A 23,407-nucleotide genomic window follows, 5' to 3' on the forward strand; every position below is an offset into this window, starting at 1 on the left:
AGGGGAATAATCAGCCCCAGTGCCCCCATTCCTGGTGTCACCAGCCAGCTCCTGGTGTCCCCAGTTAGTGTCCTGTGAATCCCTTATCCTCATGCTCTCTGCATCCCAGTTCCCTGTGTCCCCCAGCTCTGCCCATTCCCTGGCTGTCTGTGTCCCCTGGATCCTTCCCTGTGTCCCCCATGAGTCCCCCATGCACAGATCACCTGTATCCAAGCCCCACCCTGTGATCCCTGCTCCCCATGTCTCCTCCTGGATGTGGGTGCAGAATGGGAAATAAATCCCAGGGGGTAGATCCAGGTGTGGGTGTCATTGCTGTGCTCACTCCAAGCTCCTGGTGTCCCCAGTCCTTTCCCAGTGTCCCCTCCCTATCCCCATCCCAGTTTCCTATGTCCCCTTTTCTATTCATGGTTCCCAGAGAGGAACTGCTAAGCACTGGAGGAAGAAACTGGGATTTATTGCCCAAACCAGGGTATTATCACACCAGAATTAAAATTATTAATTTTGTATTTAATTGTTTGGAATGATTGTAATTATTGTGTTTAAAACATGGGAAAGCAGGAAGTTAATCTGTTGGGAAGGGAGTGATGGGTGGGAGCAGCAATTTGTGGCTTTGTGCAGGGAGAGGGAAGGGGTTAGACCTGGCACCAGGGATCATTCAGGATGAGAGTAAGAGTTGGTGTCACCCTGTCTCTGTCCCCATCCCATGGACTGGATCTGACTCTATAGAGAGCAAGAACTATTCTGGAATCCCACCAGATCCTGCTGTATCCATTGTGCCCCAATCTTGCTCCTTCAATCCCCCCAATCCTGTTCTGGAATCCCACTCCAATGCCACTCCATCCATCCTGCTCTGGAATCCAGCCCAGATACACTTTTGAATTCTGATCCCAATCTGGAATCATGCCCTGATGTGGAATCCTGCCCTGTATTCCTTCTGGAATCCCACACAGATCCTGCTCTGTACCTGAGATCAAGCAATTGGCTTCTCTGCCTCTTCTCAGGGGTCTGCTGAGGAAGAAATGGAAAATGTCAACCCCTTCCCTCCAAATTATTATTATAATTTTGAAATTAAGGGATTCTCAGAAAAAAAAAAAAAAAAAAAAAAAGAATAGGAATAACAATTCTTTACTAGTGTGTATAATAAAGCAAACAGTTTGTTTGTAAAGGCAAATATATTTTTTTCCATTCATAAATCAGTGGAATCCTTCCCATTATTTCTTTATCTCTCAGTGCAACCAGAAGACCCACAGATTGCTTGTAAACACAAATCCATCATTCCTCCCAACTTCTTGCAAATATTAAAATGGATGCTGTGTGTATAATGTCAAAGTAACTTTGCTATAAAAATATAATTTCTATTTCTAAGCATACACAGAGTAGTGAATCTGTTTGTGGGAATTGAACTGCCTGCTTGGTTGGGATAACATCCAATGGATGGATGATGAAATCCCTGCTACAATCAGCACCAAGTAAGGACCAAAGGACTCTTAATCCTAATCCTACCCCAATCCCACCCAAACCCTGCCTTGATCCTGCCCCAATTCCACCCTTGTCCACTTTAAATCACATCCCATGCAACCCCAGCCCCATCACCATTCTAATCTCACCCTAATCTTGTCCCCTCTACTCCAGCTCTCATCTAATCCCACCCCTAAAATCAGCCCACCCACACCACAATCTCACCCTAATCCCACCCCTAAAATCAGCCCACCCACACCACAATCTCACCCTAATCCCACCCCTAAAATCAGCCCACCCACACCACAATCTCACCCTAATCCCATCCCCAAATCCTTTCCACCCCCAACCCTAATTCCACTCCAATTTGATCCTAATTCCAGCCCATTTCACTTCTCCTCCACCCTAATCTCACCCTAAAAACAGCTGAACTCCCACCCTAATCTCTACCCTAATTCCACTTCAATCCTACCTCTAATCCTGCTGCATCCCCACTATTCATTCCACCCCATGCCCACCTAATCCCTCCATTCTCACCTTCCAGCTCCACCTCTCTGCACTCTGCATGACCTGCAGCCTGGAAAGGTTGACCTGGAAAAGAGACCAGACAGAGCAAAAGGAATAAAATAGGTATTTGATTATTGTACTTATATTTCAATCCATTTTCAAGGCTGCACCTTGGGCAGTGCAAGAGCCTGGCCAAGGTTACATCCAAATCAAATCCAAGATGGATCCTGGTCAGGAGTTTTCACATTTTTGTAAGTTTTGGTTCATCCAAATCTTGGGGTCAGTTATCCAAGCACAGCTCCCTTTCCCTCACTGTTGTTTCTGCTTTTTGGACACTGGTTGTCCTTGATTCTCCAGCTGGGAAGAAATTGTTTTTTCTGAATCCCCTGTGAAGAGAATTTATTAACACCTAACATGAAATTTCAGAGTTAGACACAGAAGAGATTCTGAAAAATATATATCTGATTTCCTCAGCTCCCCAGGTCTCAGGCAGTTAATTTGAGCAGTTTCATGAGTGCTGTCAAAGTGAAAAGATTGAAATTAAATAACAAAGAAAGCATTTTTCTAGTTTTTCTGCCTGCAGCACATACAGTATCCAGAGTTTCTGACTGAAGTGTTCCTTAATTAAATATGAGCATAGAGGGAAGACCAGAACTGTGGGGGTCCACCTGCTGAGTTTTTCTTCTTTTTGCCTATTTAGCATTAAGAAACTGCTTAACTATATAGTAGCCATTACATTATATTTTATATCAGGTTATATAGGTATAAAAAGCTGTGATTAAGGTTATATAGGTATCAGATTATATAGATGTTACAAGTACGCATTATATTATTGGCTTTTTGCAAATGTTAAAATAAACCTGGCCATTATAACCTTTTGCTTTATTCTTTGTCTCTTACTGCCTCTTATTGAACTCCTTAAAATCTCCCAGGAAAGCGAACCTCGTTTTTCACATGGGGAAGCGATTTACAACACGGGAGGTCACAGGAGGACGGGGCTCCCCCCACTTATTCCCTGTACAGATGGGACACCCCCCTTTCCCCTCAGACCTCTCCGGCTTCCCCAGCGACGGCCAAGGTCCCTTTGTGACCTTTGGCTGGCGACCGCGGCGACATCCCGGCCCCTCGGGCAGCCTCGAGAGCTCTACGGGCGACAAGGAAGCCCCGAGACCTCGCCAACACCCCGCGGCCTGCGCTCCCTCCGGCGGCGCCATATCTGAGGGGCCGCGGCTCCCGCCCGACTGCGCCTGCGCGGCAGCAGCTCCCGCCAGGCGGCGCCTCCACCTGGCGCTGAGGGGCGGCAGCTCCCGCCCGACTGCCCGCCCTGAGTGCCATAACCGCCCTCAGTGCCATAACCGCCCTCAGTGCCATAACCGCCCTGAGTGCCATAACCGCCATAACCGCCCTCAGTGCCATAAGCCTGAGTGCCATAACCGCCCTGAGTGCCATAACCGCCATAACCGCCCTCAGTGCCCTCAGTGCCATAACCGCCCTCAGTGCCATAACCGCCCTCAGTGCCATAACCGCCCTCAGTGCCATAACCGCCATAACCGCCCTCAGTGCCCTGAGTGCCATAACCGCCCTCAGTGCCATAACCGCCCTCAGTGCCATAACCGCCATAACCGCCCTCAGTGCCATAACTGCCCTCAGCTCCCTCCCGCCCTCAGCGCCCGCCCAGAGCTGCGGCGCTGGGAGCCGCCTGCCCATCCTTTTGTTGCCGCCATGGAGAAGGAAAGCCGGTTTAAATTGTTCATTCCGCCGCGCCTGAGCGCTGGGCAATGGCCTGTGGGCAGATCCCAGGTGAGGCGCTGGGGACGCTTCCCCACCCCCCCTCAGATACTTCACTAGCGTTGATATCTTGCTCTCATCAGATCAAGTGTGCTGTGAAAATTTTGTCCCCGCACTGAGTTATGGGAATTCAACAAGTTATTTTTGCATGTCGAATCTCCTTAGGAAATAAGTTTAGACTCAAACAGGATATTCTGACAGCAGATGAGTTACTCTGTTTAGAGGACAAACTTCAGTGACTTAAAAACCTTGTTAAAGGGTATTTTCTTGCTGAAACATAATCAGATATGGTTTTGAACTGCCCTTGGAAGTAAAGCAAAAAAGAAATGTCAACTACTGGTCTTCAAAAAAGTAATTGAACTTCTTGGGTTTTTTACCATGCACCAGTGCACAGACAGGCAGGAGCTGCAGAGTTCCCTGCATTGAAAGCTTCCCCTTTGGCCACAGTCAAAAATAATAATAATAAAGCAAACTGCGAAAAACCAACAGTTCCATAAACCACAGTGAAGTAAAAGCAAGCAAGTTCCAAAGCCACCACCAAAACCTTGGGCTTTGAAATTGTAGGCAGCTGATATCTTAATGAAAAAAATTATTTTCACATAATCTGTAGGGTTTGTTTTTTTCTTTTTTTTTTCCTGGATTTTATCCTTCTTTACAAATCTACCCATAAGAAACTGATTTTTAAATTTGTGCAGGGTTTTAACAAGTGCTCAGATGATGATTTTAAATTGCCATTCGATGTGTCCAACCGTGGCGAAATCACTGATTTAGGTAAGACTAAAATATCAGCTGTGCACATTCTTTACATTTTTTTTACATTGTCGAGTTTTAATTTTTTTGGAGTAGTCTTACAGTTTTATAACGATGTTAAATAGTTTCACTGTTACTTTTTTTTTAGAAATACATTGATCAAAAATCTCTTGATATTTCAGATATATTTTCACAGCAAGTGAAGCCTTGCTCTGAAGTACATGAAGAGGTCAGCTAAGTATCAACTATGCATATCTTATTTCTTGGGGTCTTTGAATTTGTTAATTCAAATTGTCAAATAGTGCCTAAAGCATTATTCAGTAGATATTTCAGGCTAAAGGAAGTAGTCAAAAGGGAATCATGTTTTCTGTCTCCTGCTTAAAGCCGAATCACTTAGAAGAGATATTTGTGATTTAGTGATTATGCCTGGAGACAAATCTTTAATAATTAAAATATTGTAATGTTGTTTGTTGTTATTGCTGTTTTTTTCTTTCTTTGAAGTGCCTGTGAAGCCTGAGTTTTAATTAGAGTAAGATTTAAACACTTAAGTGTCCCTGTGGAACTGGCTCTGAATATTCTATTGAGGGGCAGCAGTGTTGAAGTCAGAATATTCTTTGGAAAACTGAAGTAGATGATCCCATTTACCCTGCCTGGCTTTGTGTTATCTGTAAAACAGTGAATTTAGTGGTTTCCTCAGGCACTGGATATTTCTGCTTTAGCACAACTCATTTTTTGTAAAAGCTTCTGTACTTTGCAGCTACAAAACACTGTTTACAACCACAAAATAAAACATATTTCCTGTGTTCCCCCTGCTGATTTTCATATCCCTGATGATCAGACTTCTTTTAATCCTAGCAGCTGTTAAAGTACCATCAGGACTGCACCAAGGTGCTGCAGTTTTAATTTCTTTAAAACCATCTTTTGGCTGGTGTCTGAAGGCAGGTTGGAGAATTTCATTGTGTGTGGTCTGTATCCACAGAGTGGATGCACAAAGATTTAAACTTTGGCTCCTGATCATGTATAAGCTCATATCACCATCTGTGGAAAATATTACTCCTGTGATGTTTCTAAGGGATAAATATATTAATTACAACAGTATTAATTAGATAGCATTTGAGATTAAATTGTGGAACCCATTTTAATAGAATACAGAAACAAGGATTGACTCGTTCTCAAAACTCTACAAAGAGGCTGAGAAGATCAAGGAGTGGAAAGTGACTGTGGAATCAGAACTAAAGCAGAAAGAAAGAGAACACCAAGAAGATAAAAAGATTATTGAAGCACAGAATAAAACCATTCAAGATCTGCAGGCCAGTGTTTTATATATACATTGAATAGATGAAGTGGAAGTGCTTCCTGATTTAGTATGATAATATTATTAGTACAATTAAATATTAAAGAATGTTGCAGTTTGGTTTGTGCCTTGAGAAAATGATTATTTTGAGAAGGTGTGTGCACCTGTCCTGTCTGAGTGTGTGCATGAAGCATTTACCTGGGTCTCAGTTGCTGGTTAATTATTGTTCATTAATTACTCTGCCTTTCATGCAAAAGATGATGAAATGAAATGAAAAAAGATGGAAAAAAAAGATTACATGCTGAGTAGCATGTAATGCCAGTTAAATGGACTTCTGTCTACTGATAGCCAAAATTACTTTTTCATGTTGATTTGAGAAGTCAAAGTGTATTTCTAATGTATTTTTCAATAACAGTGTCTTTTTGCATTTGTTCCCTATGACATTAGTTAAAAAATGATAAACTCTATTTGCAACTGGAAGATGCATTATGTGAATGTGAAGATCTCTTGAAGAGTAAGTAATGAAACCACAGAGATGGTTTTGTGCAGTTTTCATGTTTCATATAACCAGATTGTGAGGTCATTGTTACCCTTTAGGTACTTAGTATCAAATATTTCTGTATTATATAAATATATTGAAGTATATATTTATACTTAGTATAAAATACTGTGCACTCCTGTGGAAACATGATATTTTTCCCTCCTTTAGAACCACTGCTTCCAGGCATCTGTGTAATCTGCTCAAGGAAACCTGCACTCACTTCACAGAGAAAACCAGCAAATGTAAATTTTTTTTTTTTTTTTGATTTATGAGAGCAAATGTTCTTCTAGCTTGCTCTAAATTCACAAACAGAAAGAAGTTCTCATGCTGTGTTCTCCTGTTGAGATTGGCTGCATGTGACTCTTAAAATGAGAAGTGAATTTTAAGTGGCTCACAAAACTAGAGCAAGTCAATAAAGTTTAAATTCTTTGAGGTTTTCAAAACATGTTTTTGATTGGGAATTTTACTTATATGCAATGTAGAATTGTTATTATAATCATTAAAATTTTACTAACTTGATCCTGGATATTTAGAAGTGTCTTATTTCTTTTTAGCTCATTTCTAGAAACACTTGTATATAGATGTACTGTTCATTTTTAATAGCTGTATTTCCATACTGTTCTCTTCCATAATTGTTTTCTTAAGGAAAAATAGTATCAATTACAAAAGTGAAAGGAAAGAAGGAAAATAAGGGCATGGAGTGTTGTTTTTTATAATGACAGTTTATAATTTTATAATGACAGTTCTGTGGTCACAGGTATCTGTTGATAGGAAGAAATGCAGTGCTAAACCCTACATTACACTTTATCAAATGCTAAGAGTTTTGACAATTATTGTTCAACAACATTAATGCTATAAAAATTAATATGGTTACATAAATTTATCCTCAAAATGACACTTTTTACAGAAAAAATTATATTGGGAAGGAAATTTCAAAGCTGAGATTGCTTTATATTTCAATGAAATGCATATTTTCCCTAGATTTTTGGCACCATATTTTATAATGACTTATTTAATAAGAAATGAGCTGATAACTCCTTTTTTAATTCATTATGCTAATTAAGCATAATGACTTGGACAGCTGGCATTCTTTAAAAAAAAAAATCAAAAAATTCTTGCTTTGATAGATGAACAGGAAAGAGAAGAAACAAGAGAATTGTATGAGGAACTTCATGGCAACATAGAAGTGAGTGACATAATCTTGCTAAAAGGAATGTGAGTTGAGTGGACATACTGAGCTGAGGGACATGTTTATGTTGAGATAATTTTATATCCATGTCATGTGTGATGCAGGAAATCAGGTTTTCAGTCCCTTTTCAAGAATTATTTTTGTTTTATATGCAGCAGTGTGGGGATGTAGATCCATGTGATATGTGCTTGGTGCTGGGTGAACTCCTGTCTTCTTTTTGGACTCTGTTTCACTTACCTGGTGATTTCTCACAATGGCTGAGGTTGGCAGCAGCCCCTGGGGAACTTCCAGTGTCCAATACTGAGCTTCAAATATCAAATTTTGTTTTTAGAGAATGACACTGGCATTTGAAGGCCTTCGTGTGCAGGCAGAGGAGGACAGATTGGAAATGAGTTTCAAATGTGAGAATTCTGTTTGTTGTGTGTTTTTATGCTGCTAATAAGGCTCACACTTTTGCACTTCACAGCTTCTATTAGCACACAGCACAGGCAGTGTCAGACAAATGGGAACTGCTGGAAGGGTGAGCAGCTCACACTGGGACACTGGGACCCTCTTCTGTTCATGCTGGCTGCATTCACTGCCTGCCCCCCTTCTATTCTTATTCCTCTGGGCCAAATTTGCAACTTTATTTTTCAAATAGTCACTCAAAGTCCAAGTTTTGTCTGTGAAGTACAGTCTAGAGATCACTATTTCTTCATGTATTTAATTAATTACATGATAAGCATAATGCTACATAAACTTCAGCTAAATGCCTCTCTGTATGTTCCTGTTTCATTTTCACATGCTCTTTTCTGTCAGTTTCTTACAAACATGGAGTATGGACTAATTCTGTGGAAATGCTGGCAAAACAATTATATTTAATTATAAAATCAAACATTAGCCTCAACAATTACTCTTGGGAAACAAAATGTATAGCTGTACAATTGCAAGCAATCCTTAAACTGGAAGTTGTATTGAACTTGGAGTATATTTCAGCTAGAATGTTAACTTTGGATATCACTGTATCTCAAAAGTAAAAGAAGAAGCAGAAAAAGTGGACAAGCTTGAAAAAGAATACAAACTGGAAGTCAGTCAGAAGGAAAAGCAGGTTTGCTCAGTTTTACCATCTAATATGTGATACAACTTTATTTGTGACTAAAGGGGCAATGCAAGAGCCAAGAAGTGTTTCTGGGTATTAGTAGAAAAGTAGAAAATTCTGGGTATTAGGAGAAAATAAGTCAGATTCTGCTAAGTTTGGTGATGTTTCAGACCTTTAGTCTACTGGAATTGATAGTTTGATTTTGAACTGGAGAACCTTTTTAATTAGAGTAATGTGACTTGATCAATATTTGGCTGAGATTAACAACCTTGTCTAACCTGAATGACAGCAATGTCTGCTTCTCATCCCTGGGGTACAAATGGAAATGAGTCTGTCCCTTTCCCAGACTTCATGATGATATTTATTTAATTTTTCTAGATTTCAGCTCTTACCATAGAGTGAGATGAACAAGATGGAATAATAAAAGACATCCAGGCTCAGCTGCAGACATCACAATATAAAATAGCTGACTTAATGGAAGCCAAATGTAAGAGTTCTGTCTGCTGTGTTTGAATGTAATTGTTTCTAGAAGCACAGGAAACAGGCTCATGAGAGTTTTGTTTGTTTGTTTGTTTGTTCAGCAGAATTTTGGGGCCTTGAGGGCCTTGTCTTTGTTTGAAACAGAAGCTGCTTATGTGGGATGGGAACTGGCAGGTGGTTTTTAGGGGAAGTCAAGCAGTGAGAACTTTTGAAAATTGCAAGGAGGAAATCCATTGCTTCAGTTTTGCAAATTTACAATCAGGCAGGTGCCACTGAGGACACTTTTAAAAGTTTGATTTTCAATATTTTTAAGCCATCTATATTCAAAGTATTTATAGTATATTATGTCAGTACCATTGGTCTTTGTTAAATTCTATCAATGTATGTAATCTTCCATTTATAGCAGCATTTTTTAGTAAATATCCTAGTTTTAAAAATATAAACATACATTTTTTTTGCTTAGCCCATAAAGAAGAAATGTTGAAGGAATCTGAGGTCAGTAAAGAACATTTGAGAGCAGAGCTGGAAGAGGCTAAAATTTCATTGCAAAAGGCAGAGGTACACCTTGCTTATAATTTTACAGTATAGACTAGATGAGTATTTGAATAAATAATTATGGATACTTTAGATATGAAACAGCTGTAGCTGTTTGTTGCAAAACAATGTTTGGAAATTATATCATGTTTTGAAGGCTAATCAGAAGAACTTAGAAACTGAATTCCAGACTACAGTGAAAACATTAATTGAGGTCACCAGAGAAAAGGAAGCACAGGAGGAAGAATGTAAAAAAGTGAAGGCTTTGCTTGCAGCCATGACAGAGGAGTTTGAGATTTCTACTGCCAATTTGAAAAGCTTGCTGCAAAAGGAACAAAATAGGTAAATTCAAGAGTTTCAATTCAGAGACTCACAGGTTGCAGTCTATGACAAAATCAAGAACAATTGGAAATGAAGTTGAAATTTGAAGTTTTTGATACAGTGTTTAATGCAAAGAATTTAATGTAATTTTTTTTATTTGTGTGGTTGATACTGGTCGATAAAAAGTAAATTTTTGCCCCCTCCAACTTCTATAATTCTGTCTTTAAGAAATGCAAATTTCTGTAAGTATACATTTGCTTATTTTAAGTTGTAAAAGTGAAATTTGATATGTGCTGCAGGCTGATATCATGTGCCTGTTGAATAATAAATGTTCTTAAAGTGCTTGTGGTGAGACTCTGTCCTGTTGTCCTTTGAGTTTCAGTGCTTTGTACTATACATTTGGGTTTTTTAAATTATTGTTGGGGGTTGAGTATTTCTCTGTTACTGTGTGAATTGAAAGAATTTTTCCCATTATCATGCCAATGGAGCTGGCCGGGTTACACCCAGGGTCCCTGATGGGTCCAGACAAAGGGGTGGGTGGGGACGGCCCCGGAGGGGCCTCTGAGGCTTCCGGGAGGGCACTCGCGTTTCCGGCGAGCTGGGAGGAGGACGCCTGGGATGGTTCAGCCATGCGGCCGAGCACAGCAGAGCCAGACCCTCTGCGATCACCTGCCCTGCATCTGACCCGTTCCAGCCTCCTGCCTCTGCGGACACAGCTGATCCCCCGGACACACACGGTGAGCGAGGAGCCGCCGCTGCAGCCCGTTGCCGCCCGGGACCGGCGTGGCCGCTGCCGCCCCATCCCCCCTCCCTCCTGCCTTCCGTTCCCGCTTGCCTTTTGGCAGATCCGGGCTCTGGACTAAGCACAGAGACAGCGTGCTTGCATCTAAAGGGACTGACACCGAGTTACCTATTTCGTTCTGTTAGCAATTTTAACTGTTATTGTTTTCTGTTTGTATAGTTAGATATATTAGTAAAAGAGCTGTTATTCCCACCCCCCTTATCTCTGCCTCAGAGTCCTTGATTCAAACAATTATAATACTTGGAGGGGGGGAGTGGAACCAAAGTCTCTATTCCAAAGGGAATCTTCTGCCCTTATTGGCAGACACCTGTCTTTTCAAACCAGGACAGATTTTGGTGCCCAAACAGGGGCAGAGGGCACTGAGTTGAGAGTTAAGCACAGGAATAACAGCTCTCTTAACTGGCAATATGTTGTCTGGTTTAATCTGGTTTGTGTTCCATGTGGTCACAGCCATCTCCCTCCCATTTGTAAGCCCTTTTTTGAATTTGGGCCCCCTCACAAGGTTGCTGTGGCTATTGTCCAATGGTTTTGGTGGATTGATTATTCAGGATTCATGGGTTTTTAATTTTTTCTGGGAAGCGGTTGCATGGATCCGGAGCTATCGTACTCTAACTGCGTGTTTCTGGGCTATTTCAGTAATGGTACTTACTGTAAGATAACGAGTGCAAGGGAAATTTTTCCCAACCCATCACCCAGTTTTTTGAGGCTACCCCATGGTCTCAAGGATTTTCAGACTGTTTTTATTGCCAGTGTATTCTACAGTGGCTGGTTTTGCTGGTAGGCTTGTTCTATTTAGCATTCAGAAACAAGGGAATATTGGCTTGGAAAACAACTCTGATACCTGCCCCAGGGACTAGGGATGTTGCCCCCAGACCTGCCTCTGCCCCAGGACTAGGATGTTGCCCCAGAACCTGCCTCTGCCCAGGGACTAGGGATGTTGTCCAGAACCTGCCTCTGCCGCAGGGGACTAGGGATGCTGCCCCAGAGCCTGCCCCAGGGACTAGGGTTGCTGCCCCAGAGCTTAACCATGCCCCACAGCCCACCGCAGAAATGAGCCATCCAGAGTGGGTGGGGGCTCTAGTGAAGGATATAGGCCAAATGCTGAAAGAGCAGAGTCAGATGTTGAAGAGCATAGCCAGGATGAAGGAGTATTTTTCTCCAGCTGGTGAGAAACCCTGCCCTAAGAGGGGAGTCAGATGGTGCTGCAGTGGAACCCGTAGATGTTGTATCTGTCCAGGTTCCAGCTGGATCACAGGAGCAGCCACAGCCAGCAGCAGTTGCTCCTGTGGAAACTAGGAAATCTAAGATTAAAACGAGGCACTTAGATAATGGGGATCAGCAAGGAGGGTCCTCACAACCAGCAAGGGAGCCAGAGGTTGAGATCTGTCACCGAGTCCTCTGCCATACGATAGTCTCCGTAACCTGCGTAAAGACATTGCTCGGCGGGGCCGTGAGCCTTTCACAACTTGGTTACTCCGGGTCTGGGACCTTACGGGAACAGGTGTTCAACTGGATGGAACTGAGGCCAGGAATTTGGGATCCTTGGCCCAGGATTCAGGTGTGGACCAGATATTCGTAAGGGAGCAAGGCCTCCTTTCCCTCTGGGACCAGCTTTTAATGAGTGTGAGAGAGAAGTTTGTACACAGAGAGAGAATGCAGGAGCACCACCGTAGGATGCGCTGGCAGACCCTTGAGGAAGGGATCCAGCAGCTGAGAGAGACAGCAGTATTAGAGGTACTCTTTGGGAGGGATGGACAGCATGACAATGACCCTGACAAGGTCAAGTGCACAGGGCAGATGTTATGGAATTGGCAACCTTGGGTCCATCTCAATATACCACCTACATAGCAATGATTAATGCTGATAACAGTCCAGAGACAGTGTGTTCTGTTGCCAACAAACTCAGAAATTTCGAGAGCATGATGAATGGCCCAATGCAGGCCAATGTCTCTGCCGTGGCCAGGGACCTCCAACAGGTTGAAGATAGGATGAGGGATATGAGGGAGGAGATGATGGAGAGAATTGAGGAGGTGAGGAAGATCAGCGTAGCACCAGTACGAGTCACAGGCCCCCAAGACAGAGCTTCACGTCCCCCAGCTAGGGAGAGAGGGTACACCTCACGAGCTGACCTGTGGTTTTTCCTGCGAGACCATGGGGAAAATATGGGAAAATGGGATGGGAAACCCACTTCTGTCCTGGCAGCACGGGTGCGTCAGCTCAGGGAGGGAAATGCTAACCGAGGGAGCCGCACTAAAATGAAGGTAGCCTCAACCTCCCACAAGCAAGGTGCAGGGTATTACAGCAAGGAGGATGTTCTGTCAGATCCCCTGGAAGGAACCTCCACTATGTATGCCCAGGAAAGAAATAATAACCAGGGCTAGAGGGGCCCTGCCTCTAGCCAGGGAGAGGCATGGGATGACAGGAATTATTGGATAGTGTGGGTGCGATGGCCTGGCACAGTCAAAGCCACAGAAACATAAAGTGTTAGTTGATACTGGTTCACAATGCACCCTGATACCATCAGAACATGTGGGGAAGGTACCTGTTTCCATTGTTGGGGTGACGGGGGGATCACAGGAATTCACTTTGCTGGAAGCTGAGATTAGCCTGACAGGGAAGGGGTGGCAGAAACATCCAATTGTAACTGGCCCAGGGGCACCGTGCATTCTAGGCATAGACTTCCTCAGGAACGGCTACTACAAAGACCCAAAGGGGTTCAAGTGGGCTTTTGGAATAGCTGCTGTAGAGACAGAGAGCATTAAGCAGTTGAACACCTTGCCTGGACTGTCAGAAAACCCCTCTGCACTAGGACTCCTGAAAGTGACTGAACAACAGGTGCCAATTGCCACCATGATCGTGCACCGCTGGCAGTACCGGACAAATCGAGATGCTGTGATCCCCATCCACAAAATGATCCGTGATCTAGAGAGCCAAGGGGTGGTCAGCAAGAGCCACTCACCCTTCAACAGTCCTATCTGGCCTGTGCAGAAATCTGATGGAGAATGGAGACTGACTGTGGACTATCGGGCATTGAATGAAGTGACTCCACCGCTGAGCGCTGCCGTGCCGGACATGCTGGAACTCCAGTACGAGCTGGAGTCCAAGGCAGCAAGGTGGTATGCCACCATTGACATTGCAAATGCATTCTTCTCCATTCCTTTGGCAGCAGAGTGCAGGCCTCAGTTTGCTTTCACCTGGAGGGGTGTGCAGTACACCTGGAACCGACTGCCCCAGGGGTGGAAGCACAGCCCCACCATCTGCCACGGACTGATCCAGGCTGCACTGGAAAAGGGTGAGGCTCCAGAACATTTGCAGTACATCGATGACATCATTGTGTGGGGGAACACAGCAATGGAGGTGTTTGAGAAAGGAGAGAAGATCATCCAGATTTTGCTGGGAGCCGGTTTCGCCATTAAAAAGAGCAAAGTCAAAGGACCTGCCCGAGAGATCCAGTTCCTGGGAGTGAAGTGGCAGGATGGACGGCACCAGATCCCCACTGAAGTCATCAATAAGATCACTGCAATGTCCCCACCAACAAGCAAGAAGGAGACACAAGCTTTTCTAGGTGCTATCGGCTTTTGGAGAATGCACGTCCCTGAGTACAGCCAGATTGTGAGCCCTCTCTACCAGATCACTCGCAAGAAGAACGATTTCCATTGGGGCCCTGAACAACAGCAAGCTTTTGCCCAGATCAAACAGGAAATCGCTCATGCAGTGGCCCTTGGCACAGTCAGGACAGGACCAGAGGTAAAGAATGTGCTCTATTCTGCAGCTGGGAACCATGGTCTGTCCTGGAGCCTTTGGCAGAAGGTGCCTGGTGAGACCTGAGGCCGACCCCTGGGATTCTGGAGCAGAAGCTACAAAGGTACTGAAGCCAACTACACTCCCACAGAGAAGGAAATCTTGGCTGCCTATGAGGGATTCAAGCTGCCTCAGAGGTGATTGGCACAGAAGCACAGCTTCTCCTGGCACCTCCGACTGCCAGTGCTGGGGTGGATGTTCAAAGGAAAGGTTCCCTCTACTCAGCACAGCCCACCGGACGCAACACTGAGCAAGTGGATTGCCCTCATATCACGCAGCGCGCCCGTATTGGCAACCCGAATCGCCCTGGATTTTGGAGATAATTACGAACTGGCCAGAAGGTGAAGATTTTGGTCTCGCTGATGAAGAGGGAGCAGAAGCAAGTGACCCGGGCTGAAGAAGCGCCACCGTACAACCAGCTGCCAGCAGATGGAACACGCGTACGCCCTTTTCACCGACGTTCCTGCCGCATGGTGGGGGATGAACCGGAAGTGGAAAAGCTGCCGTATGGAGCCCCAACACGACAGTTTCACAAGCTACCGAAGGAGAGAGTGGATCGAGTCAACTTGCTGACTCAAAGCTGTTCAGCTGGCCTTGGGACATTGCTGAGAGGGAAAAAGGAGAGAGAAAGTGGCCAAAGCTCTACCTTTACACTGATTCGTGGATGGTAGCCAATGCTCTGTGGGTTGGCTGGAAAGGTGGAAAAAGGCTGACTGGCAACGTAGAGAAAACCAATCTGGGCTGGCTGATGATTGGAAAGACATTGCCACTCGGGTAGGAGAAGCTCCCCGTGAAAGTCCGTCATGTGGATGCCCATGTTCCCAAGTCGGCTAATGAAGAACACAGGCACAACAGCACAGGTAGATCAGGCTGCACAGATAGAGGTCTCAAAGATAGACTTAGATTGGGAACACAAGGGAGGAACTGTTCCTGCTCAGATGGCCCACTGATGCCTCAGGCCATCAGGGCAGAGACGCCACCTATAATGTGGGCACGAGACCGAGGGGTGGATCTAACCATGGACAGCATCTCTCAGGTTATTCCGACTGTGAACACGTGCGCTGCCATCAACAGGTCCAAGCGGGTGAAGCCCTCTGGTATGGGGGGCGATGGTCCAAATATAAGTATGGGGAGGCCTGGCAGATTGACTATATCACACTGCCTCAGACCCGCCAAGGCAAGCGCTACGTGCTGACCATGGTAGAAGCCACCACCGGATGGTTGGAGACCTACGCTGTGCCCCACGCCACTGCCCGCAATACCATCCTGGGCCTGGAAAAACAAGTCCTCTGGAGGCATGGTACCCCTGAAAGAATTGAGTCAGACAATGGGACTCATTTCAAAAATAGCCTTATAAACACCTGGGCTAAAGAACACAGCATCGAGTGGGTGTACCATATTCCCTACCATGCACCAGCGGCTGGGAAAGTCGAACGGTGCAATGGTCTGCTTAAAACCACCTTAAAGGCACTGGGTGGGGGGACTTTCAAGAACTGGGAGATCAATCTACCAAAGGCCACATGGTTAGTGAATACCCGAGGTTCCACTAACCGAGCAGGCCCTGCCCAGTCAGAGCCCTTGGGAGCAGCAGATGGAGATAAGGTTCCAGTGGTACACCTGAGAGGCATGTTAGGAAAAACTGTCTGGGTGAACTCTGCTTCTAGCAAAGAGAATCCTGTTCGTGGGGTGGTTTTTGCTCAAGGACCAGGTTGCACTTGGTGGGTGATGCAAAAGGATGGAGAGACCCGATGCATACCCCAAGGGGACCTTGTTCTAGGGTGAACTATATATGATACTGTGCCCGTAACTACATGTATGTATATAATTTAAAGGTTTCAATATGATGTGGCATGATGGCATGGAAAAATTCGGGGTGGATAATGTTGGGGGTTGAGTGTTTTTCTGTTGCTGTGTCAATTGAAAGAATTTTTCCCATTATCATGCCAATGGAGCTGGCCGGGCTACACCCAGGGTCCCTGATGGGTCCAGACAAAGGGGGTGGGTGGGGACGGCCCCAGAGGAGCCTCTGAGGTTTCCGGGAGGGCACTCGTGTTTCCCGTGAGTTGGGAGGAGGACGCACGGGATCGTTCAGCCACGCAGCCGAGCACAGGAGAGCCAGACCCTCTGCGATCACCTGCCCTGCATCTGCCCCGTTTCCAGCCTCCTGCCTCTGCGGACACAGCTGATCACCCAGACACACGGTGAGCGAGGAGCCGCCGCTGCAGCCCGTTCCCGCCCAGGACCGGCGCTGCCGCTGCCCCTCCCCCCTCCTTCCTGCCTCCGTTTCCCACTTGCCTTTTTGGCAGATCCGGGCTCTGGACTAAGCACAGAGACAGCGTGCTTGCATCTAAAGGGACTGACACCGAGTTACCTATTTCGTTCTGTTAGCAATTTTAACTGTTATTGTTTTCTGTTTGTATAGTTAGATATATTAGTAAAAGAGCTGTTATTCCCACCCCCCCTTATCTCTGCCTCAGAGTCCTTGATTCAACAATCATAATACTTGGGGGAGGGGGTGGAACCAAAGTCTCTATTCCAGAGGGAAACTTCTGCCCTTACTGGCAGACACCTGTCCTTTCAAACCAGGACAAACCTCTAACTAACTTTCTAACAGGTTCTATAGCTAAACTTTAAAATATTTTACTATTTTCCTTACATATTCTGTTGCTTATAAAATATATATTTCTGTTTGCTTAAAATATGTCTTTACTTAAACAGCAAATTTATATTCTTGTTTCATGTCTGTTTCACTTTAACACTCTAATTCTTCAAACCTTCTCCAAGTCTTAGGTCAAACCTTGTATCCATTTCTATCTCTGAGCCTGTATGCAGAAGGCCCTGAGTGGTCTCCATGCCTGCATTTCCCATACCACAGTATCTCAATGGACCCTTGGTTTCATGAGGGCTCAAAATGGTAGAAGGGTCTCCCTCTTCTGCCCTGTAGTGTAACTGTTGCCATTAGGAGCTGGAACAGAGATCACACAGATGGTTCCGTGAGATTCTGCAGTGTCACACTGGACTCTTTGGTTCTGTGAGGCCCTGCAGTGTCACAATGCACCCATGGCTGCAGGAGGTTCCATAGTGTCACCATGGCCTCCTTGGATCTGCAGTAAACAATGGACCATTGGTTCCATGAGGCCCCACAGTGTCACAAGGGCCCCTTGGTTCCATGAGGCCTTTCTCTATCACAATGTACTTTTTGTTCCATGAGATTTCTCAGTGCCACAATGGTCTCCTTGGATCTGCAGTGTAACAAGGGACCATAGGTTCCATGTGGCCCCACTCTGTCAAAATGGATTTTAGTTCCATGAGCTCCCACAATGTCAAAAGACCCCTTTGTTCCTTGAGGTTCCATAGTGGAACACTTGACTCCTTGGTTCTGGGAGGTTCACTATCATCACATCTCCAAAATATCGAAATAAGTCTCCTTAACACAAATTTGATGAAAAAATCATTTTTTCAGGCCTCAAGTCCAATGTCCAAGAAGAGGATAACTCCTCTCCTATTGTGGATACATCATTCTACAAGTGTGTTGCTTATATTAAGTCGCTACAAGTGTATTAGAATGTACCCATTTCCTAAATTCCCATTCCAATTTCCCAGTTCCTGTTCATTCTATCACTGCACCCTTGAGCCAGATGTGTTCTTATCTTCACATCTTCCCTGCTGGGAAAGCAGCCCCTGCATGCCTTGTTCTTGTACTAAAAATTCGCAGTCATGGTAAAAAATTTTACTAAATTTTTGTAAGAGACACCTTTACTTTCCTTGTTCCTACCTGTCACCAGTGCTTCCATTGTTCTGCTCTGTCTGGTACCTTGGGGAACTTTCTCAGTCCTGTCTCTCAGTGGGACCCATTAAAAGTTCAAGAAACTTTCAAGTTTCAATTTAATTTTGAGTTCTTGAGAAGATTTTTGAAAAACATTCTCTCAGGGACTGAATCTAATTTTAAAAAGACCAAACTCCTGAGAGGGTCATCAAAGTCGTTGTGTTGTGTCTCCTGGCACAGAGGGAGATAATGACAACCAGGAAAAGCTTCAAAAAGACATTTCTGCTGAGAAGCTGCCCCTCTTCCATCCCAGAAGGGCTCAGGGCACTGCCTGCAGGCACTGAGGGGACAGGAGCCAGGCACAGACAGGCTAAAGGCAATCAGGATTGGAAAAACATTGACCTGAGACTTCACTTGGAGAAACAACTGCACAGTCCTGGACATGGTGAGTCTGTGGGTGCAGGGCAATGTCCCCTGTGCTCCTGGAGGGATCTCCTGGAGCCAGCACAGCCCACAGCCTGGGGGATGTGTCAGGAGGACTCTCCCAGTTTCTCTGAGGAAGAGGAAGAGGAGGATGTGCTGCAGAGCGGGGTTACCCTGGGCACCATTAGAGGGACAGGGCAGGATGGCTCCTGCTGCCAGGGATGGCTGCAGGGGCTGAAGCTGGGGCTGCAGCCAGGGCTGCCCAGGGCTGTCCTGCAGAGCAGCTCTTGCAGCCCTCAGGGCTCTTCGCCAGCCCAGGGCATGTGCCACCTGCCAGGGGCAGCTCTCAGCCTGCCTGGCAGCTCCTCATGGACTGTGGGGAGAAGACAGAGGTGGAAGGATCCACTCCCATGAGAGCAGATTCCTCCTGCTGTGGAGATGGTGCTGCTCTCAGCTTTCTCCTCAAGGCAAGGGAAAGGGGCTGTCAGGTGTGTTGGTGTCACTGAGACTCCTGAACTGTCTCACTGGGCATCAGCAGATCTGCCTCACATCTCCCTACAAAAGTGCCTCCTCAGCCTCCTCTGCCTACAGACAGCAGCAGCACATTGGCTTGCAGCATCTCAGTTTGTGTGAGCTGCCCTTAATGTCCTGCTGGCAGGGAGATGCCCCTGGGCAGTGCCCTGTGCTGGGAGGAGTGTGCAGGGCAGAACTGAGCCCCCAGGGCTGGGCTGGGCTCTGGCAGGGTACAGAGATACAAGGATATCAGGTCTTGGATACAGAGAAACAGCTCCTAATAGGCACAACTCCAGGCAGCAAAGAGCCAGAACAGCCCTGAATACCCTTCTAAGTCCAGCTGCATAGGGAAAGAGAGAAGGGTTTAGGAAGGCTGACTTTGAAACTGGAGCCTTCAAAGAATACACTTTGTTTTTCCAGCACACTGTAATTTTGATCACCATGAAATAGTGGGGGGTGTAATGAGCACAGGGCAGCTGTGTGGGACCAGCAAGTCTGACTGCAATGGGCCACAGGAGCCCTGTTTTCCCTCTAGACTCCCCAGTGTTCAGGCTGAGAGCAATGCTGAAGAAGAGGCAGTAACTCAGCAGTGCAAAATGGATATTAAAAAAAAAAAAATTACTGAAGTTCCTCCACAGGAAGATAAATAGTTTTCAGAGGATTCGTAATGTAATTGCACAGGATTGACTCATGAAAATCTTTTACAGCTTGTCAATGTCTTCTCTCAGTGGTTCACCATGCCCACATGGCAGAAACGTCCAACAGCAGCTCCATCAGCCACTTCCTCCTGCTGCCATTGGCAGACACGTGGCAGCTGCAGCTCCTGCACTTCTGCCTCTTCCTGGGCATCTCCCTGGCTGCCCTCCTGGCCAACGGCCTCATCATCAGCACCGTAGCCTGCAGCCACCACCTGCACACCCCCATGTTCTTCTTCCTGCTCAACCTGGCCCTCACTGACCTGGGATGCATTTGCACCACTGTGCCCAAAGCCATGCACAAGGAACATCTCTTACTCTGGATGTGCTGCACAAGTTTTCTTTTTTTTTTTTCTTTTTGTCAACAGAGTATTTCCTCCTGACCATCATGTGCTACGACCGCTACGTGTCCATCTGCAAACCCCTGCACTACGGGACCCTCCTGGGCAGCAGAGCTTGTGCCCACATGGCAGCAGCTGCCTGGGCCAGTGGATTTCTCAATGCTCTGCTGCACACAGTCAATACATTTTCCCTGCCCCTATGTCATGGCAATGCCCTGGGCCAGTTCTTCTGTGAAATCCCACAGATCCTCAAGCTCTCCTGCTCAGACTCAAACCTCAGGGAACTTGGGCTCATTGCTCTTAGTGCCTGTTTAGTGCTTGGGCTTTTCCTGTTCATTGTTTTCTCCTATGTGCAGATCTTCAGGGCTGTGCTGAGGATCCCCTCTGAGCAGGGACGGCACAAAGCCTTTTCCACCTGCCTCCCTCACCTGGCTGTCATCTCCCTTTTAATCAGCACTGGCACATTTGCCAACTTGAAGTCCCCCTCCTTGTCCTCGACATCTTTGGATATGGCAGTGTCAGTTCTGTACTCAGTGGTGCCTCCAGCCCTGAACCCCCTCATCTACAGCCTGAGGAACCAGGAGCTCAAGGCTGAAGTGTGGAGACTGATCACTAAATGATTTCAGAAACATTAACTTGGTTTCCAATTTTTGAAAATCACTTGTAAATAAGTAAATTGTGATAGCACTTTAATGTTTGGTTGCAGGCTCTTGTTTTGTTTTTTTTTTTTTTTTTTTTTTGTTGGTTTTTTGGGGTTTTTTTTTGTAATTTCAGTTTTTTAATATTTTCCACAAATATTTTTTATGCCATTTCTCTTTCTGTTTCACTTCCAATAAACTGAGATCCACAGACTGTTTCAATAAGGAACTGTGCTCTCAGAGACTTTCAACGGAAAAAAAAGATGTGCTAGCAAAGATTCCTCCAGAGATGCCCCTTGTGTTCCCTTCTCTGGAGCTGCAGCAGCAATGTCTGTGAGCAGAGCTGGGGCAGATCAGTGCTGGCACAGCAGCTGTGACCAGCAGCAGCAGCACTTGGTGTTGCCAGTGCTGCTCCCGTGCCACTGCCCCGCTGCCCTCCTGTCCCTCGTGTTGCTGCAGGGCCTGAGTGCTCTTGGGGGGCACAGCCTGGGGGTGGCAGTGCCAGAGCTGCAGCAGGGACAGGCCATGGGCACTGCTGGGGCAATGCTGACACCTCAGGGCAGGGCCTGGGTGCTCCAGGCCAATGCTGAGCAAAGAAAACCCCCGTGGGCAGCCCCAGGCTGGCTGTGGGAGGTTGGGGGCAAACAGTATGGCTGGTGCTCTGCAAGGTCCCTGCAAGGAGAGACCCTGGCAAGGAGCAGCAGAGCAGGGGCTGATCCATCCCCACTGTGCTGGACAGCACAGGGCAGCGTCCCAGAGCGTCCTCATGCACCTGCCAACAACATCTCCCCTCTGCAGCCCTGGCCTCTCCCCCAGCTCACACAGGTGCCGCATCCTTGCAGGCACAGACACAGCAGCACTGGCTCAGGAGCCCCTGTTTGCACTGCACAGAGCAGGTGTCAGCACCTCCATGGTGCTGCTGCGGGGAGATGGAGCTGAGTGAGCACAAATGCCATCAGCCCCTGGGGCCAGCAAGGGCTGGGGCACACCAGGGAAACCACGCAGGATTGTCGTGGCCTCTGCAGTCAGCCAGAAATTTCGTTCCCATGAGCTGTGAGTTTCCTGTCCCACTGTAGATGTTGTTTCTCAGAGCCAGGGATGCCTGGCAGCCACCCCCAAATTGCTGTGGACATTTCCTTTTTCTCCTTGCTTTCTTTCCTCATTCCTGATCCATATTTCTATCTCTTTCCAATCCTGTCCCCTCCCCTGCAAAGAGCCCATCCATGTTGGCCCTTTCTTCTCTGGACCTACTCCCTATTTCAGTTCCTGAGCTGGCACCATGGGAATGTCCCTTGGGGAGCAGGATCATCTACAAGTGCTTCAGGAATCGTCTGCAGGCTCCTGCAGTGCCTCGTGCTGCTCCCTTGCCAGAGGCGCCACAGGCCAGGGGAGCACATCTGGGCTGGTGTGTCTGGGTGTGGGGCTGCCTGTCCTGGGCAGTGAGGAGGGGCTGGAGAGGCTCTGCAGGACTGACAGGATGAGCTTTGGGGCTGTGTGGAAAAGCTGAGGGGACTGGGCTGCTGGACCTTCTGAAGAAGAGGCCCAGGGCTCATCCTGCAACTGCTTCAGGGGTGCTTTTAGAGAATCACAGAATCAGCCAGGCTGGAAAAATCCTTATAGATTATCAAATCCAATCTGTGCCCTGACAACACCTTGTCTCCCTGAGCTTCCTCTTCTCTGGGATAAACAACCCCAACTCCCACAGCACTGTGTTCCAGACCCCTCACCAGCCTTGTTGCCCATTTCTGGACACCTCCAGCCCTCCATGTCCTTCCTAAATTGACGGGCCCAGAACTGGACACAACACTAGAGGTGCTGCCCAACCAGTGCTGAGTATATGGGAAGAATCACTGCCCTGGTCCTGCTGGCCACACCATTCCTCACCCCGGCCAAAAGCCATTGGCCTTCTTGGACACCTGGGCACACTGGGCTCATGTCCAGCCTGCTGTCCATCAGTGCACCCGGGTGCCTTTCGGCATTGCTGCTGTCCAGCCACCCTGTTCCCAGCTGGAGAACTTCAGGGATTTTTGTGGCCCAAGTGCAGGACCCAGCTCTTGGTCTTGTTAAACCTCACCTTGTTGGATTTGGGTCCCTGGATGCAGCCTGTCTAAGTCTCAAGGGAGGTTTGAATCCCAGCTAACTTGGTGTCACCTGGGTAGCATGAGGCCCTAGAGTGTCACAATGGTCTCCATAATTCCATGAGGCCTCCCAGTATCACAATATCCCTTTGGTTCCTTGGGACCCATTGGCATCACACAGTCCCTCATTTCCTTTGGCTCTACAGTGTCAGCACAGTGGATCCTTGGTTCCCTGAGGTCCCGCAGTCCAGCAATGATCTCCTTGGTTCCACAGTGTCACAATGGCCTCTTAGTCACCAGGTGTCAAACATGTCCTTCATTCCATGAGTCCTGAGGACAGCACTGGCCCTCCTTGGTTCCATGGGGCCCTGCAGTGTCACAGTGGCCCCATCATTAAACGAGGTCCGGCT

The 23,407-nt window shown here is 46.6% G+C and overlaps 1 protein-coding gene across 1 annotated transcript; it reads left to right on the forward strand.

Moving 5' to 3' along the window:
* The first annotated feature begins 3,629 nt into the window (after positions 1-3,629).
* Positions 3,630-9,968, forward strand: LOC306816784 (synaptonemal complex protein 1-like). Its single transcript, XM_079333246.1, has 11 exons — positions 3,630-3,765; positions 4,449-4,524; positions 4,686-4,732; positions 5,649-5,819; positions 6,439-6,580; positions 7,466-7,524; positions 7,859-7,928; positions 8,541-8,614; positions 9,187-9,259; positions 9,399-9,643; positions 9,777-9,968. The coding sequence occupies exons 1-11, from the start codon at positions 3,688-3,690 to the stop codon at positions 9,963-9,965; spliced, it is 1,224 nt and encodes a 407-aa protein (XP_079189372.1). The 5' UTR covers positions 3,630-3,687; the 3' UTR covers positions 9,966-9,968.
* Positions 9,969-23,407: the final 13,439 nt, after the last annotated feature.

Source organism: Erithacus rubecula (assembly GCF_903797595.1).
Source record: "Erithacus rubecula genome assembly, contig: scaffold_88_arrow_ctg1, whole genome shotgun sequence".
NCBI lineage: Eukaryota > Metazoa > Chordata > Aves > Passeriformes > Muscicapidae > Erithacus > Erithacus rubecula.